Source organism: Stereum hirsutum, assembly GCF_000264905.1.
Source record: "Stereum hirsutum FP-91666 SS1 unplaced genomic scaffold STEHIscaffold_7, whole genome shotgun sequence".
Taxonomy (NCBI): Eukaryota; Fungi; Basidiomycota; class Agaricomycetes; order Russulales; family Stereaceae; genus Stereum; species Stereum hirsutum.
In genome coordinates, this window is record NW_006763137.1 from 512,554 (window position 1) to 528,087 (window position 15,534).

A 15,534-nucleotide genomic window follows, 5' to 3' on the forward strand; every position below is an offset into this window, starting at 1 on the left:
AGATAAACAAGAAATCCGTGTTCCTATGAAGAAGTTGGAACAGATAGAGATAAAGCCGTTGAAAATACAGGAATAGGGAAGAAGGACACGAAGTCCAGTACATGACGGCGGCGATACATGGCAGGGAAAACTGAGAGAAGAAGTAAATTACAACGGATAGCAAATAACGAGGAGGAAAGAGAAAGGAGAAATGCAGCAGTGAAAGTACATACAGGAGCAGTGTCAGGCTCCCACTGTACAGCGAGTGGCACCGTAGACTAGGGCTAGTGTCGAAGGGTTTGATAACCTTCATGATCGACGCGGACTCCGTTTATTTCTCGGCACCAATATGGGTTTGCAAGTAGGATTGTAGAGAAAGCCACGACCAACGTTGCTCGATATCGCATAAGAGCAACTTGATGCACGAGGTGATGTCCGTCTTGGGAAGAAGTTTCGTTTTGGGATATGTAGAGCGCGAGGAAGAGGCATTGGGGTGAGGACGATGGACTGAGTACGTGAGCAGATGAGACGACGTAGACCAGAGGCGGTTGCTGCAGCAATCTCTAGCCCTGAGTCAGGCAGGATGTCAGACAGACCCAGGTCGGACATGGGAGTGGGCTCCACAGTCAAAGGTATGCTCCGATGAGGGAAGTGTCGGAGGGCAGCAAGGACCGACAGCAGGAGGGTTCGAGAGAGGTATTCTACGAGCGCATGTGATCACAAAGCGGTAGAGAGCAGGGTCTGCAATCGTGGTGAAGGTAGGGACCAATGCGAGCAGGGTAGCCTCAGCCCGATGTCCGCTCCCACAACAGTGGCGACTGGTCATTGAACATCTTCGCGACCTCCTCCGCTCGCTTTTTTACGGCCCATTTCGGCCAGACGGGGAGACTGCCCGGCTGCCACGTCCACGGAGAGGAAGAAGGTACGGCGCGAGAGGGTTCGGATCTGTACTTCCTCAAGGAAGCATCCGCCTTGTCGGCAACAGGCTGGTAGCGTCTTTGCTTCCGAGTCCATGCTCGGACGTCGCGACGATTCCCACAGCCATTCAGGAAATGCAAGTACGAAGGCTCAGGGACGGGGTTTTTGCCTCTGCGTGCAGGCGCCGGGAGGGCTTGTAGCTGAGGTTGATAAAGGGAATTGTCGAGTGGAACGTACGAAAACTCAGTACCTTCGAAGCTCGAGTCCATGACATCGTAGCGAAGGAAGACCTGCTCGTTGTCGCGTTCGTAAACGATACCAGAAGTTACGGACTCTACGCAGGAGGGAGTGAGGTGCTCATCCGGCCACCAATGGGCCCCTCCTGGAGGAGGTGCTCCGACGCGACTACGCGAACAAGACACAGTCGTCATCGCGGTCTCTGGTTCCGTCAACACACGGTGATGAGGCAGGTGCATCTGAGAGACTGGAACAGGCGGATCACGTCTGGGTTTGTTATAGCATCGGCCGAAGACGTCGTCGGAGCAGTATTTCGGGCGACTGCAGATATGCGCGGCCCGAGAGTCCGGGGAGACTGAGGTTGAGGGGGGCATTGACGTTGACGGCGGAGACCAAGAAAAAGGAGGTGCAGCTGGGTTCGAAACAGGTATTCCTCGTGCAGCAGCACGCCGGTGGCCAGAGTTCAGAGGTGGGCCAGGGACCCTTTCTGACATCCAACAATCCCAGATTTTCCGTGTAAGTTCTATTGCCTCTTGATAGCGATCTGGGAGCTCGTGGAGAGGGAACTGGAGGAACTTCATCATCGCATTCACGATGGCGGGGTAAGGATGCACGTGACAACGTAGAAGAGGGACGGTGTCGTATGGAGAAAGGTGTTCGACATAATTCGCGACATGTGGATGATGGCGACGCACGAAAGAGATTGGCTCTGTCAGGCATCGTAGCGGGATGAACTGGTAGTCGCGAACAGCACGAGGGTGAACCTGTGAAGACGACAATGAGATAGCGTGCGTAATCATAGTAGAGAAAAAACTACCTCGCGCCAGTTGGGCCGCTTAGAATAAGGAAGCGACCTATGAGCTTTAACATCGTCAAGAATTTGCCTTAGAAGTTCGATGCTCGGGAGGATGGCCCATGAGCCACTTTCGAAAGCTGAAACCATGTCTAAGCGCACTGTGTGGAATACTGTTATGATTAAATATTATCATAAAATGGAAGCATCCACGCACGGTGGAACACATTTGATGGTCTATCGAGACACAGGTCCAATCCTCTTTGCCCCCATACATGAGCGAGTCGGTATTGCTGTGAGGAAGTATCATATATCAGTATTTCGTGATAACAGAGGGCCATGGACTCACCAGATTCTTGTCAGACGAGAACGGATCAATCAGTGCTGTTTGGAAGAGGCCTGCGGCAGGTTGAGTTTCCGATGTCAACAAGCACCATGGTTCAATCCCCTTTGGTATCGTCGAGGCGCGAGAAGCAGAGCGTGGACGCGATGGGTAGGACATTTTGAGAAGAAAAAGTGTTTCGTGAGCAATTGTAGGCAGGAGAGCAGAATAAACCTAACGAGACGAAGGTCGTGGTCGTGGTTCAATTGATGCGAGTTCAAAGTCAAGCCAAGCCGGTGTCAAAGCTTTCGAACCGCGAAACCGGCAAATTCCGGTCCAGCCCAGTGCCAGTGACAGGGCTCGGGGACCTCCTGTCCTCGACGGTGCCGCATCATCCAGCTGAAAGTTTGTCGCTGCCAATAATCACGTCTAGTACCCTTGAATGTCTCCTGAAATGGATATAAAACCTAAGCCGGCCACTCTCTCACCGCAGGCATGCCGCCAATCATCACACGCTATTGCGTCGAGGGTCTACCTAAGAGTCGGTGGCAACTTGAAAGCACATCGCTCAGGAAGTTTACGACGGCCAACCCTGACAGAACTCGTACAATCAGAACCACCTCTCTTTGGTCCGCACTTTGGCAATTTGCCATCTTGAAGTGCCATCAATTGACCTCACGTTACACTGGCTTACGCTAGGCTGGCTTTTCTTTGAACTCGCCTCACTTGGAACAACTGTCTTTACTTTGACCTGTCTTTACTTTGACCTGACATGGCACCGCAGAATCCATGTCGCTTCTCGGTGATGCCATTGTTCTCCGGTTAGCTCAATATATAAAGGGCATAGCCCTCAAAGTTATCTATCACACTTCTCATTCTCCAACGTATATTCTCGTTTCTTGACTGCCACGACTTTGTTTATCCTCACCATGGTCGTTGTGAATCCCAACTCCACACCTGACTCTCTGGAGATCGATTTTCACGATACCACGTCGGAAGATGCCCAGAAGACACCTACCCGTGGACGAACTCCCACTAGAGACTCCTCCCTCCAAAGGTCGAATACTGTCTCTGGACACATAACTGTAGAGAGTGAGCTGACTAGTCCCAACTTTCTGTCTTCTAATATTGTCTAACTCACTCTCCATGCGACGTCTGCCACAGACTCGACCAACCATGCTCAGGCCACGTTAACAACATCCATTTCTTCCGAGCCTTCAGCTTCTGTGAAGAGCACAACATCAGTGGCGACCACCATCGAGGACGTCGAAACACATGATGATCCAAACTATCGCCCTACTCTTGATACCATCTCCGCAGCTTTGTCTCTTGCAGCTGAACTCAACATAGACCCATTACCGTCCTATATTGGCCAACGGACCCGGGGGGAGCGCTCACCAGTCCCGTTCAAGAATGTCAAACCGGGATCACTGGCACCGCCAAAGACACGGCGCAAGATTCGTATGCTTCAGAGGGACCTGAACATTCCTGAAGGGCAATGTGCTGTGACGCTAGAGCACACGCCGAAATCTTCCTTTGAGTATGCGCATGTCATACCTCGCTCCATCGCGTTGACCGAGGCATGTAGTTTTTCCTTTTCTTTAACTGTGCCGCTCACTAACGGACATTACCACCAAAACTCAGATTCGTCACCTCGAGAGGGCATTTGGCATGGATCCTGCGACTCTCAATATTCACACACACCCGAACGTATTTCCCTGTATGTCTTATTTCTCCACACGTTCAATGCGAACCAGTATTGCTCATAAATAATCTCCAGTACGCGTGGATGTCCACAAGCCTTTTGACGATGGTGTCTGGAGCTGTGCCCCTGTAGCTGGCTCCGATCTCGAGGAAGAGATGAAAGTCTACCTCCATGCACTCAAACAAGTCAAAGCAGTCGAGGGACACCCTCCGTATTGGAGACAGGTTAGCGGTCTTTCTATCGAACTTTCCTCAGCAATACTAAGCCCCCTCCCAGGTAATCAATCGCAAACAATACGAGTATAGTTTCGTTGTGCTTGATACTGAGCCGTGGGCGATCGCCCGACGTCTCCAGCCAACCAACAATCCAGATTATCATGTCCACGAGACAATCAACTACCCATTCGAAAAAATGACCATTAAAACTCACATTCACCCCTTCCCTTTCGTGTATGACCTGGTCACAAAAATCAGGCGAACCGCGGACCCTCCTCATACCCAACGGGTGATTGAAGATCGTCATGGCTGCTCAGTCCAGACGTACTTGGACATCGTTGACGAATGGATGGGCTTGGATCTACCACCCGATTATACCACCGCTGGGCCACGTCCGAAGCCTGTGTCGACCATAATGCCACCGGTCACACCGAGGTACCAACTTCGTCATCGTGTTAATGGCAAGGTACCGCCGAAGCCAAAGAATGCCAACGCTCATCGTGCGCAGACCGACCCACTTCCTGTAGACGAGGGTGATACATCCTCAGAGACAAGTTCCGACCATCCGCCAGCGGGTGTCATCCAATCCGATACTGCATTGCTTAACAAGAAGGTCGAATGGTAATGTATGCTTTATCTGGTGTCAGTAGTTCGATAATATCTTGTGCCCTCTAAATTCCCTCCCTAGTACTATAATCTTTCTTTACGAGACTCGATTCTTACATCGCATCCAAATTACCGCACACCCTCCTCTCTTAATTCCGCTTATGTCAGCCTCGTTCTACATATATGTCTCATAACTTTTCTCCGTCTCTATGTAATACCATGACAATTATGATGACTATTTCTAGCCCAATTGATGCTCTGTTCCGTGTGACGAAGGGAGTAGTAAGTATCCAAACGATAAGCGAAGCTGAAGGACCCATTGGACTACTTAGAAACTCCAGCAAGGTCACGCATGACTCTCAGCGATTGTCAATACCACGTTCCATAATTCAGCATACACGGAGAGCGTACCATCAGATACACGACCGCGCTACATAAGTAATAAAACATACTAAAAGGCACGACCGAAACTACATGTACATGACCTAATTGACTACATCCCATTCTCGCCTTAGCACCTCCCACTCATCACCATTGCCCTAATCAACGCCAATGCCACCTTCCTCCCCTTGTCCAACACGTCCTCGTCGCTCTCCGGTGGCACATGTAGAAACACGACCGGTCTCTCTCCCTCATCCCCATTCTTCCTCCATAAATGCGATAACGATGAATAATAGATGAAGTCACAGAGATAGAACCCCGCGTTGTCTGATGCTCTAACACTTATCCCCTCCGGCAGCCCCTTCTCACCTTGCCGTGCGCTAGAACGATGCATCCTCTCGATAATATCATCCACGTCCAAGGTCGACTGGACGATCTCCGGGCATCCCCTCCAATATTCTCCCTCCGCCAATCCCATCTCTTCCTCGCATTCTCTAAGCGTTCTCCCATCCACATCTAACGTCGGAGTGCCCTTCTTTGCGTTGACATCGTACCCGTCTCTATGACCTTGTCTCTCCACTCTATACTCGTTCGCATTGTTGGACATTCCGATATGTAGAATGTACGAGCATTGAGCGTACGAGGGGTCGTAAGATGGGGAGGAGGGAGAAGAATAGATGGCTGGGATGAGTTTGCGGACGGTAAGAAAGGAGACGTGGATCGGTTCGGGATAGGGTATGAGTCGAATGGTCAACATTCTTGGTGACGATTCATGGTCTTTGGATAAGGTGTTAGATGTGCCAGTGATGGGAATAGTGATGGTCGAAGGCAGGGAATGTGCGATGAGAGAGGATGGGTTACGCGGGTATTCTTCGCGGAAAGGGCCAAAGCCGGTGACTAGGACTTTGATCTCGTCAGGGGACTCGTCTGAGTCCATGCTGGAGGTGGAGATGCTAGATTCGGAGTATCTGTCTGATTCAGAGCTTGGGGTTGGGGAACGAGGTGGTGGTGGTGGTGGGGACGGTGGCATGATGATATCGCGTCACAAGCTTGCAGTGAAGTAGATATGAATAGATCGAGGAGCTCTGAATCCAAACTGCCAACAGGACAGCTGATTAATGGATAACGGTAGATTGACCACCACTGCTATTTTCCTCAGTGTATCAGGATATCATGTTCGGCCCAAGTGTCGTAGAACAAGAGGAGGCAAAGAGGATGTCCATGTGCTGATTGTGGCGGTGGCGATAAGCTGCGAACGCGGAAGGCCGGACGGATTTCAGTTCGAAGTTCCGAAGGCTTCTGATCCTAACAGAACCAAACAACCGCGTCGCGTTCAAGTCGCGTTAAGTCGCGATCGCGTTCCGCTTGATTAGTTCGATCATACTTTTTCTGTTCTCCTAATGATTGCCTAATAAGTACGGCACAAGGTAAATGGGCCCATACGAACACGCGTCACTCTCTGTATTTGCGCAATTGTCATGGTGTACTGATTGCTGCTCATACTTGTCTTGCACTCTACCAGTCGGACGTGCCATGGGTCCAAAACTCAGACTTCAATCACCTATGCAAACTAAGTAGTACTGAGATACTCCGCGTCCTCGCGGGCCAGACGAACCTGAGGCCAAATCTCGAGCTAAAGTGTTTGAGATGGTTGTTCAAGGCAAAAAGCTGGCGGCGAAGATCGCGATACATATGCAGGACCTGGAGAAGGAGCTCGACAAATGATATTTCTTTCGATTCGTACAGGACGCCGTTGAATGAATTCGAGGGTTGAGACCAGACAGAGCTTTGTACGCAGAAGGAGTCGAGTGCTACGATGGAGCACGATATGTAGAAGCGCGATAAAGAGTACTGCACAAAGTGATATACAGACTCAGTGCAACAGACAGGGTGGGTAGAGCAACGGTGCGGCAGCGTGAGATAGCGATAGTGATACGAAAGCATACGTGAATGAGTAGCGATGAGAGCGATTGGAAGAAATAGCAAGGCCATTGCATAGTAGGATACTGGGGGGTCGGAAAGGGTGGACTATACAGTCTATCTTCTTGCGCGTTTCTTTGAAGGCGGCTTCGTCCCCCTCGCAGATCGAGATCCACTTGCTGTAGTACGAGTGTCTTGGTCTACCTTAGTTTTCGAACGAGTAGAGCGTCGAGGTCCCGTCGAAGAAGATTCGCCGGTTACGGAAGTCGACGGGGATGCGTGGACGCCATCGTCTTCGACGGTATCGTCATCCGCTCCTCTCCTCCGTTTCGAGGCTTTGCGGGACGTGCTGTTATCTGGTGGAGCTACTGTGTCCTCTGTTGCAGTAGCATCGAACCTGACGGCGCGTGTCTGACCAGAGCCAGATGACGGCCCAGCGTGCTTGACGGGGGTGACGTTTCCGCGTTTGCGACTCGCGGAGGCACGACTGCGGTCTATATCCGCCTGTATCTCCTCCTTCGACTTCCAAACCTCGATGGAGCTGTCCTCGTCGGTGTACGGCCCATTCAGTTCGCGTTGTCGCATTTCCACTTCCGCCTCCTCCTGGATACGATAATTCTCATCCGTGTCATGCCAAGTCGGAAGTACACGCATGGCTTCCGCAAATGCGAATTGCTTCAAGAAGCGCTCGTGAACGCCGGTAAACTTCCTCTTCGAGTACGCATCCTTGAGGATCTCATGAAGGGCAGCGACGAGGCGTAAAGCAGGGCGGAAATACGGAGGGAACCAGGAGGACATCTCGGATGAGGCGGGATTCTCATGGACGAGGAGGTGACCTTTCTGTCTCGCGAGAGTAGCACCATCAAGTGACTCGAAAGTGGCCTTGATGGAATCCTTCAAATCCTGTCGGACGACCTCGTCTTCTGGCCATGCGTGCGTACGACGGGTTGCGGGACCTTCGTAGCTGACGCCTAGCCAGCAGAGCACCCAAAAAAAGGACTCTAAGTCGTGGACGGCGTCGTGCTTCACTGTACGTCCGGTTGTAGGCATGGGCTCCATCATGTCGTCGTCTTCCTCTGTGAATTGGACGCTTTTCGATTGCGGCGGAGGAAAACTATAGGGTCTACCTGTCAAGATCTCACCGCTCATGAACGCTCTCGTACCCTGGGAGTCATGTCGATGTTAACTTAAACCAGAAGGATAGTGAAGCAAGCCAAAAAAAAAAAAAAGAAGAACACTCACGCTACGTTCGTCGCCAATTGTAGCCCGAGTATGCTCTTTGAGGTTGATCGCGAAGTCAAGGTCGATAAGAACGCCATGATAGCCACGTTCGGTCGAATCGGGAATGATGAGAATGTTCCCTTGACTGATATCCCTGTGTAGAATACTTTCTTTTGCCAGAAACTGATGGCCTGGGTGTAGCAAAAGTAAGATACGTCAGGACATGATTGATGTGCTCGCACTCGATGGCGCCTCACCTTGGATAGCATCCCGCAACACGCCAATCATCTCACCCAAGGAGCGGAATCGAGTAAGAGGCAGGCCGTAGGTCTCCATGATCAAACGCGTGTGAATTCGATTGTGTGGCCCACCAGTCGACTTCGCCTTCTTCAAAATATCACCCTCGTACGGGATGTCGCCATGTGAGATGCTAGGGAGAAGATACTGGTCTCTCTTCAATGGATGGTCCGCCAGGATCTTCTTGGCTTCTCTCTGGTCGGTCGTGAGTAACAGCGCATCGTTCTCGGACGGCTTGAGGCCTCTGCGGATGAAATTGAGAGTATCGTCTCGTCGTCCTTTGATCCGAACAACGTTGTAGGAGTAGACCTTTGCGACGCCCGGCCCTTCACGGTAAAGATCGCCTTCGAGACCTCGCCGCTCGTCTCGCCAGGCGTCCTTGAAGACATAGACCTGGCAAATACCAGTCAGATAAGAGAGAGGAAGTAGGAGATGACACGACATGCCTTGCGGTCCTTTTGTTCTTTCTCTATATCTTCGACTCTCCAAGCTAGCCAGATCCTTGTTGCTCGTCCTCGAAGAACCTCGGCTCGGGCCAAACTCAGTGCTTTGTACAAGATAAACCGCTCCTGTGGTGGATCGCTACGACCGCGCGTCTCCTCGTCATCGTCGGACGTACCCGTTTGAGGATCAGGAGAGGTGGATGGAGCATCTACAGTGACCAGCCACATACGAGTATAGGGACTGGATGGGATATGAGCATCGTGGACCTGATAGGATGGGAGAGAATGTCCGTGGGGGTGATCGTCGTCGATGATGAAACGGAGCATCGTTGGATCCCAGCCTAATGACTCAGGCGCTTTCACGAGCAGGCCGACAATGACGCGGATGAACTGTTTCGCATTCTATATACCAATAGCTCGTAAACACTCATATGGACTGCGACATGGAAGAACACGAGAATGAAGCCTACCTTGTGGATATCGAACGGTGGTGCCGCCAAGCTTCCGCTTCGATCAACTTGCCATAGAGTCAATGCACGTCGAGCGAACACAAGGCCGTACATGAACCGACGATCAGGCTGCTCTCTCAACGTTGACCGGATATACCGCAACAGCTGCAAGGCGGCGGAATCGTCTACGTCCTTCTTGACTTCGATCAGGCTATGAATAGCGCGCCACCATAGGAGCGCAGCTATGGTAGTACTAATCAAGTCAGGCCTACTCTGGTCCTGGAAGTCGGACTTCGGTGGCGACGCATGCTCGTCGCGCCAATGAACTTCGTACAAGGCCTCTTTGCATAACTCGAGTATCTGGTTTAGAAGCTTTGTTAACGGGCTGTAGAGGACAGTCTCGTTCCTGGGAGATGTTGGGAGGTGCTTCCAGATTTGTTTATTGGGATCATAGGCTTTGCTTTTGACGAGGGCTCTATAGATGCGATCTGTAATCTTGTTGATCAAGGGAGCGGAGTCGCCGAGGAAGGTATCGATGAGCCCCTCCGTATTACCGTAGGCATGGCCATCCATCTCGTTCGCGACGACGCGCTCAGCATCGTAGATAGAGCTGCGAAGATGGCTATCCAGGGACGAGGTGTCAGTGCCTTTGTGAGGAGTATTCAGAGGGGTGTGAGTAGCCATACGAGTGATGGGGGAACACGAGCTGGTCCTCCTCTTCTGATGACCACAAGTTATAGTCTTCTTCGGTGGCGCTGTCGAACAACACTTTGACGAATTGGGAAGCGCGTGAGACAACATTTAAAAACCAGGGCACCTGCAAAGAAACACATACACGAGTCATGCCGTTCTAGATCCGCACAAGATAACGCTATATTAGGATTGCGTGCTTTGATTGAGACAGATGTGAGTCAGCGATACTCAACTAGAGCAGAAGCGCTCGACTCACGATGCAGTGGTTGCCCTGATGAGCGTCGACCACCATTTCGAACTGACTGGTCTGAAGAGATGACGTTCAGAGGTATCTCCGCAAGTGGAAGAAGCATCTTATGATAAATGAGCTGAGTGGGAGGTGAAAGAGCTAAAAGTCTATCGATAGTCGACGGGGTATATATAAGGCCAGTAGCTGCGCAGGTCGAAGTTCAGAAGAAAGGCCATAAAGGGAAACGTGTTCAGGGACAGGAGTCTCGGCTCCAGCCGCACGGCTGACACGCTGTCCAACAACTCGTCAACCCTTGCCTCCATGATCCTGACCATCTGGATCATCGACTTCAAATATTGAACAGATGCTATGCTCACAATATATTTAGTACGCTGGGGTCGGGATGTATGGCTCAGTCCGCGCCTGAGGCCGCGCCAAGTTGAAATTCCGAAGGCTTCTGATCCTAACAATACCAAACAAACGCGTCGCGATCGGCGGAATCTGTTTCCTCCCGCCTCATCTTGCGACCCCCATCCCTGACACACAAGGTAGGCGATTATTATTCGAATACACCGAGATCTTCTGTCTCGCGCGACATTCTCTCTACGATCGTGTTGTTGCTTATTTCTTGGTGCACTTCAGAGCTCAGACTCACCTCAACCGAACGCGTCATGGCTCCAAAACGTAGACACCAAACTCGTACCAACCCTGGAACTTTTACTCCTGACACTGCATCCATCGTTAAAGTATTCAATGCAGCACTTGCGGATCCTCTGCATCCTACAGGCTGCATCCATCTGCTGAACGAACCCCTCATGGTCTTCGGCGAGGACCAGTACATTGGTAACGTCCTCTTCGATCTCCGCCAAAACCATCACGACTTCTACACCACCTGCATGCGCTTCCTCGTCACACCTCCCCCAGGCGAACACAAAGATAGCCAGGAATCTGAATCGACGAAAGAACTCATCTCGATCATGTCAACTTGCACTTGCGACCTGTCGAACCCAACGATCAAATATCTCCATGAACGTTCCCGCAAACGTCATGGCAAACCTAACCTCCAGACTATATTCTCTAACATCGCAGGGGCGGTTCAAATGGCTCTACAACCCGCCAAAGCCGAAGGAAAAGTCCACAAAGTCGAGTCGAACCTCAAGAAAGCCTCCGAGAAAGGTCTCGAAGCGCCTTTGTGGCCCACCTGCCCTCAGGATCTGTTCCCTATCGGTGCTGAAGAGACCATGAACGCGCTTGCTCAATGGCTCGAGATTCATGCTGCGCCTGGCTTACTCGGATTCTTAGGCTCGTACCTCGAGATCTGTAAACGTGCTGCTATTCCTTACTTCATCGCCTCTCCGACGCTTCCTGGAAAATTCGTCGGTATCGCGGAGATCATATACATGGTGTGGGCATTCCAGGAGCAATCCGACAGAGCCAGTTGTGCCACCAGTCTTACGCTCCTGAAGGGCGCGGCCCTTGTGGCCCTCTTGCTCACCAGTCACTGCACGAAACAAGAGCTGGTCGAGTTCGAGAAGAGGGCCGAAGTCCAGCATCGATCCGTCCTCGGCCTCTGCAAGACCATCCTCGAGTGGCTCCCCAAACTCGACGCATCGATATGGCCCCGCGATACTTACCAGTCCTACGACGCCGGCAAGGGCGTTTCGGAGGATATCGCTTACGTCCGGGAATGTTTCACGGGTCTGGGACAATGCATTCATTATTTTATGGATCTGCCGTTCGACGTGGAGGAATACCATCCGACGATCGTGTGGCGCTCAAGGATGCATCGCGAGATGGAGAAGGATCCGAAGACGCTGGCGTTCAGTGTGTATTTCGAGCTGTATACCGCGCAGCGGTGTTTTGCGCCTGGATGTCAGGAGACGTACGCGGGCGCGGGGAGGAAGTTCGCCTACTGCAGCGGGTGTAAACGCGTCCCTTACTGCTCCAAGGAGTGTCAGGTCAGTACTTTTTTCGAGTCATTCTCATTCTATTTGCCCAGTTGTCCCCGTACTTTCGCTCACAAGGTGAACACGTTCGCAGACTGCAGCTTGGAAACACCCCAGAGTACCCCATAAAGATGTCTGCAAATACCTTCGAGTCCTCGCCGAACAGACGAACCTCACACCGCACCCCGAACCGTCCGATGGACCAGCATTCGTCCAAGCCATTCAGGACAAAGAACTCGCCGCGAAGATCGGGCTGCACATGCAAGATCTGAGGAAGGAACTCTCTACAAATGGTACCGTCCTTCTTTCCCTTTTCTTTCGGCGCGGTCTCTGGCGTTCCTCCCGTGTTCGATCCGGCGTTGTGCTAATTTAATTTGTGCTTGCCCTTCACCTCAGTACCCTTGAAAGAGTCTAGACCGCCCACTCAAAACGATGATGAACTCGAAACCGAGGCTACAGAACCTAAGGTCGACGATATGGAGGTCGCTGAAAGGTGATTTTGTTACTGCCATGCTTCTGCGTCTATTGTTCTCTGATAGCCTGTGATGTCTTCCTAGAGTTGAAAACGAAGAACTACCTGTAGTAGGGTAATGGTGATCGATGACCGCCTGAGCCTGAGGGTTCATCCGTGAAAAAATGAGCTTGAGCGTTGTATGTATTATGTATCCATGTTGTTGCAAAACTTCTTGTTGCTCCTCACTCCTCGAAGCACTCGGTGAATGACCGAACATACTTGGAGGTGCAGCATGCCAGTGCGGGCGACAACAGAGCAAGATGGTCGCTTCGTCACGAATAAACCAGCGGCCTACATGATATCAAGAAGGAAAGCTACTCCTCTATTCGATATAGCTTGGCCTCCGCGCACCCTCCGACATTCTCCACGGTAATCGATGCAGAAGGGACTAAAGTTTTTGATCAGGTCCTTGTTTCCCCTGGAGATTACTTACACGTTGAGGACTGGTACAGCAAATGTGACAAGCTGTTTTGGCCAGTTTTGGCCAGTTTGTTCGGTTTTTCTCAGTTCCAAGGAACGGACAGTTCGGGCAAGTTTGGGTTTTGAGGCGATATTTGCCCAAACTCAGTGAAACTCACAGGAACCGCGAAACTGAACGAAACAAAAATATCACAAATGCCAAAAACAATCATACTCGACATAAACTACTACACTGAAAAAAGAGGCGAAACTCAGATTTCTCTACAATAGCACTCCTGCTACTCTGATGATCTCGTTGAAGGCCAAGACGCGACTCTACGCGTATGGACCAATGCCACTCAACGGCGCTTGCTACCTCACTAGTAACCGTCCCTCATTGCATGCACCATTCCAACTGTGCCCCCGGTTAGTATGAACATGGCGGCTCGCTATCGCAGTCCCCGTGCCCGCCAACGGTGAAAGACCGTGCAATGGCGACGATCTCGTTAGTCCGAGCAAAAGAACACCGCCGCCGTGAAACTCGAGTTTGGTGTTAGTAGGCAGTGTCATGGGCCGACCCTCCTGTTCAAATCGTCGCTTTGAGGTGTGAACCTCATGGTGGGAGAGCACAAAAGTAGGGAGCGAGTGAACTCTTCAAGATCGGAGGACGTCCAACTTTATAAGTCAGAAGATGACGAAGGCGGGATAGGCCGAGCGGAGTTGTAAGCCGTTCACAGTACGATCGTCGACGCGTCAACGCGTCGTCCATGCTCTTCCTCCCACCGACGACCATGGTGCACGCTGCCGCCCGCCCGCTATTCTATGAGGTCTGCATCGTCAGGCTCTCTAGCTATTATAATGTACGTGATCCTCTGCCTTCTAGGTCCCGGTACCCCTTAGGGCTTAAAATACACATCGCGGTCAAGCGTCGCGCGACGCGCCGCTTCTCACTTCTTTCTTAACCGCTGACTTGTTGTCGTTGACACCCCGACACGCCCGCCATGGCTTTTGGCCATCATATCAGAGGGCTTTTAATCCATTCGTGCCGAGTTTACATTTGATATCCCTTGTTCCTGTTGCTAACTAGCTGACCTTCCTTAACTTGGAGGTGGAGGCGACGCGAGAACGTTGAGGCGGGCAGCGGCGGTAGAGCAGCGGCAACAGCGACGGCCGGGTGGTCTTGGTGGCTAGTCCGGTACGCCCTTTTTGCATCATCCTCCAATTACCCTGATCCTCGACAACCTCTCCCACTGGCTCATTGATAATCTTCGAACACGGCGTCCTCTCTCACCACAATGCTCACTGAACGCCGTCCCTTCAGGAGTAGTAGCTTCCGCGATGCGGCCCTCAAATAATCTTAAACTGTATGTCTCTGATTTCGAGCTGTTAGGTCGCGGTCCGGTCGGGGTGTGCTCTAGGTGGTTGTGGGTGTGTGATTCGGCTGATGAGAAGACTATAACAGGTGTAGTGGGCATCAGAATGGGCGGCGGTAAGTCTGTACTTCTATGCTTCCGTTGACGCCCTGTCCGTCGTGGTGTACGGTTGCTGTATCTAGTATACTATATGTACAGTATTCGGAACCATCCAATGCATGAATATAACATTTTCATTGTGATTCATGTGCTCGTCAACCCCTGAAAAGCACCTGCAAAACCCCCAAAAAACCCCCAAAATAATTGTTTACTTTTGTGGTTTGAGCAGTAGTTTGACGGTTGTTTGACAGCAGTTTGATTCGAGTGCACAAACTACAATGGAGTTTCCAAACTCCGAATTTCCTTTCAGGGTTTGCCGGATTGAGAGTTTTGAGGAGTGTGAGGCCGCCCAAACTCCATCAAACTGGGCCAAACTGGGCCAAACTAGATTGTCACATTCGCTGATGCTTCAAGGTTCAGGCCGGAGGCGAAGATGCTGGAGTTTATATTCTCTTTCGGTGCGCAACTTCGAGGACAATGTCCTATAAAAACCTTTCGACTGATAGGCGCCTATGAGGGATCAAAGATTCAAAAGGTGTCTGACCGGAGCTCGAACGAAACAAGGAAGGCGCGAAGTGTGCAACGGAACCGAAATTGAGGCTCCGACGGCTTGCGATCATAACAAAACCAAACAGTTGCGTCGCGTTGAGCGCAGCAACGGACTGCTGCCATCATAGACCGATTTTGCATCCGAGTCGTGCTACTCGACTCATCATGTAATGTCTTTCTGCTCGTTCCTTCGCTTGATGTTCTTGGAATTTGGCTTTTGCTGGAGGTTCAGTTTCTCTCTGCGTC

At 51.3% G+C, this 15,534-nt stretch overlaps 6 protein-coding genes across 6 annotated transcripts; 2 read left to right on the forward strand and 4 right to left on the reverse strand.

Moving 5' to 3' along the window:
- Positions 1-452: 452 nt before the first annotated feature.
- Positions 453-2,429, reverse strand: STEHIDRAFT_168473 (uncharacterized protein; the record flags this gene model as incomplete). The annotated part of the gene is made up of 4 exons (XM_007304124.1): positions 453-1,898; positions 1,952-2,088; positions 2,145-2,220; positions 2,277-2,429. 4 exons carry the CDS (start codon positions 2,427-2,429, stop codon positions 765-767), a joined length of 1,500 nt encoding a protein of 499 aa, XP_007304186.1. The 3' UTR covers positions 453-764.
- Positions 2,430-3,178: 749 nt separating this feature from the next.
- On the forward strand, positions 3,179-4,794 carry STEHIDRAFT_156795 (uncharacterized protein; the record flags this gene model as incomplete). Its single annotated transcript, XM_007304125.1, has 5 exons — positions 3,179-3,341; positions 3,414-3,799; positions 3,894-3,969; positions 4,030-4,178; positions 4,231-4,794. The coding sequence occupies 5 exons, from the start codon at positions 3,179-3,181 to the stop codon at positions 4,792-4,794; spliced, it is 1,338 nt and encodes a 445-aa protein (XP_007304187.1).
- A 492-nt stretch (positions 4,795-5,286) lies between these two features.
- On the reverse strand, positions 5,287-6,093 carry STEHIDRAFT_57711 (peptidase C15 pyroglutamyl peptidase I-like protein; the record flags this gene model as incomplete). The annotated part of the gene is made up of 1 exon (XM_007303944.1): positions 5,287-6,093. The coding sequence occupies one exon, from the start codon at positions 6,091-6,093 to the stop codon at positions 5,287-5,289; it is 807 nt and encodes a 268-aa protein (XP_007304006.1).
- Positions 6,094-6,856: 763 nt separating this feature from the next.
- Positions 6,857-9,324, reverse strand: STEHIDRAFT_121423 (uncharacterized protein; the record flags this gene model as incomplete). The annotated part of the gene is made up of 4 exons (XM_007304126.1): positions 9,041-9,324; positions 8,555-8,987; positions 8,319-8,488; positions 6,857-8,240 (listed from the first exon to the last, which is right to left on the reverse strand). Coding segments are annotated over exons 1-4 (1,021 nt in total), but the record flags the coding sequence as incomplete, so codon positions are not given.
- Positions 9,325-9,948: 624 nt separating this feature from the next.
- On the reverse strand, positions 9,949-10,588 carry STEHIDRAFT_121424 (uncharacterized protein; the record flags this gene model as incomplete). The annotated part of the gene is made up of 4 exons (XM_007304127.1): positions 10,436-10,588; positions 10,322-10,375; positions 10,173-10,254; positions 9,949-10,108 (listed from the first exon to the last, which is right to left on the reverse strand). Coding segments are annotated over exons 1-4 (393 nt in total), but the record flags the coding sequence as incomplete, so codon positions are not given.
- Positions 10,589-11,079: 491 nt separating this feature from the next.
- Positions 11,080-12,945, forward strand: STEHIDRAFT_110987 (uncharacterized protein; the record flags this gene model as incomplete). The annotated part of the gene is made up of 4 exons (XM_007304128.1): positions 11,080-12,366; positions 12,449-12,647; positions 12,751-12,847; positions 12,912-12,945. 4 exons carry the CDS (start codon positions 11,080-11,082, stop codon positions 12,943-12,945), a joined length of 1,617 nt encoding a protein of 538 aa, XP_007304190.1.
- Between the last annotated feature and the right edge of the window lie 2,589 nt (positions 12,946-15,534).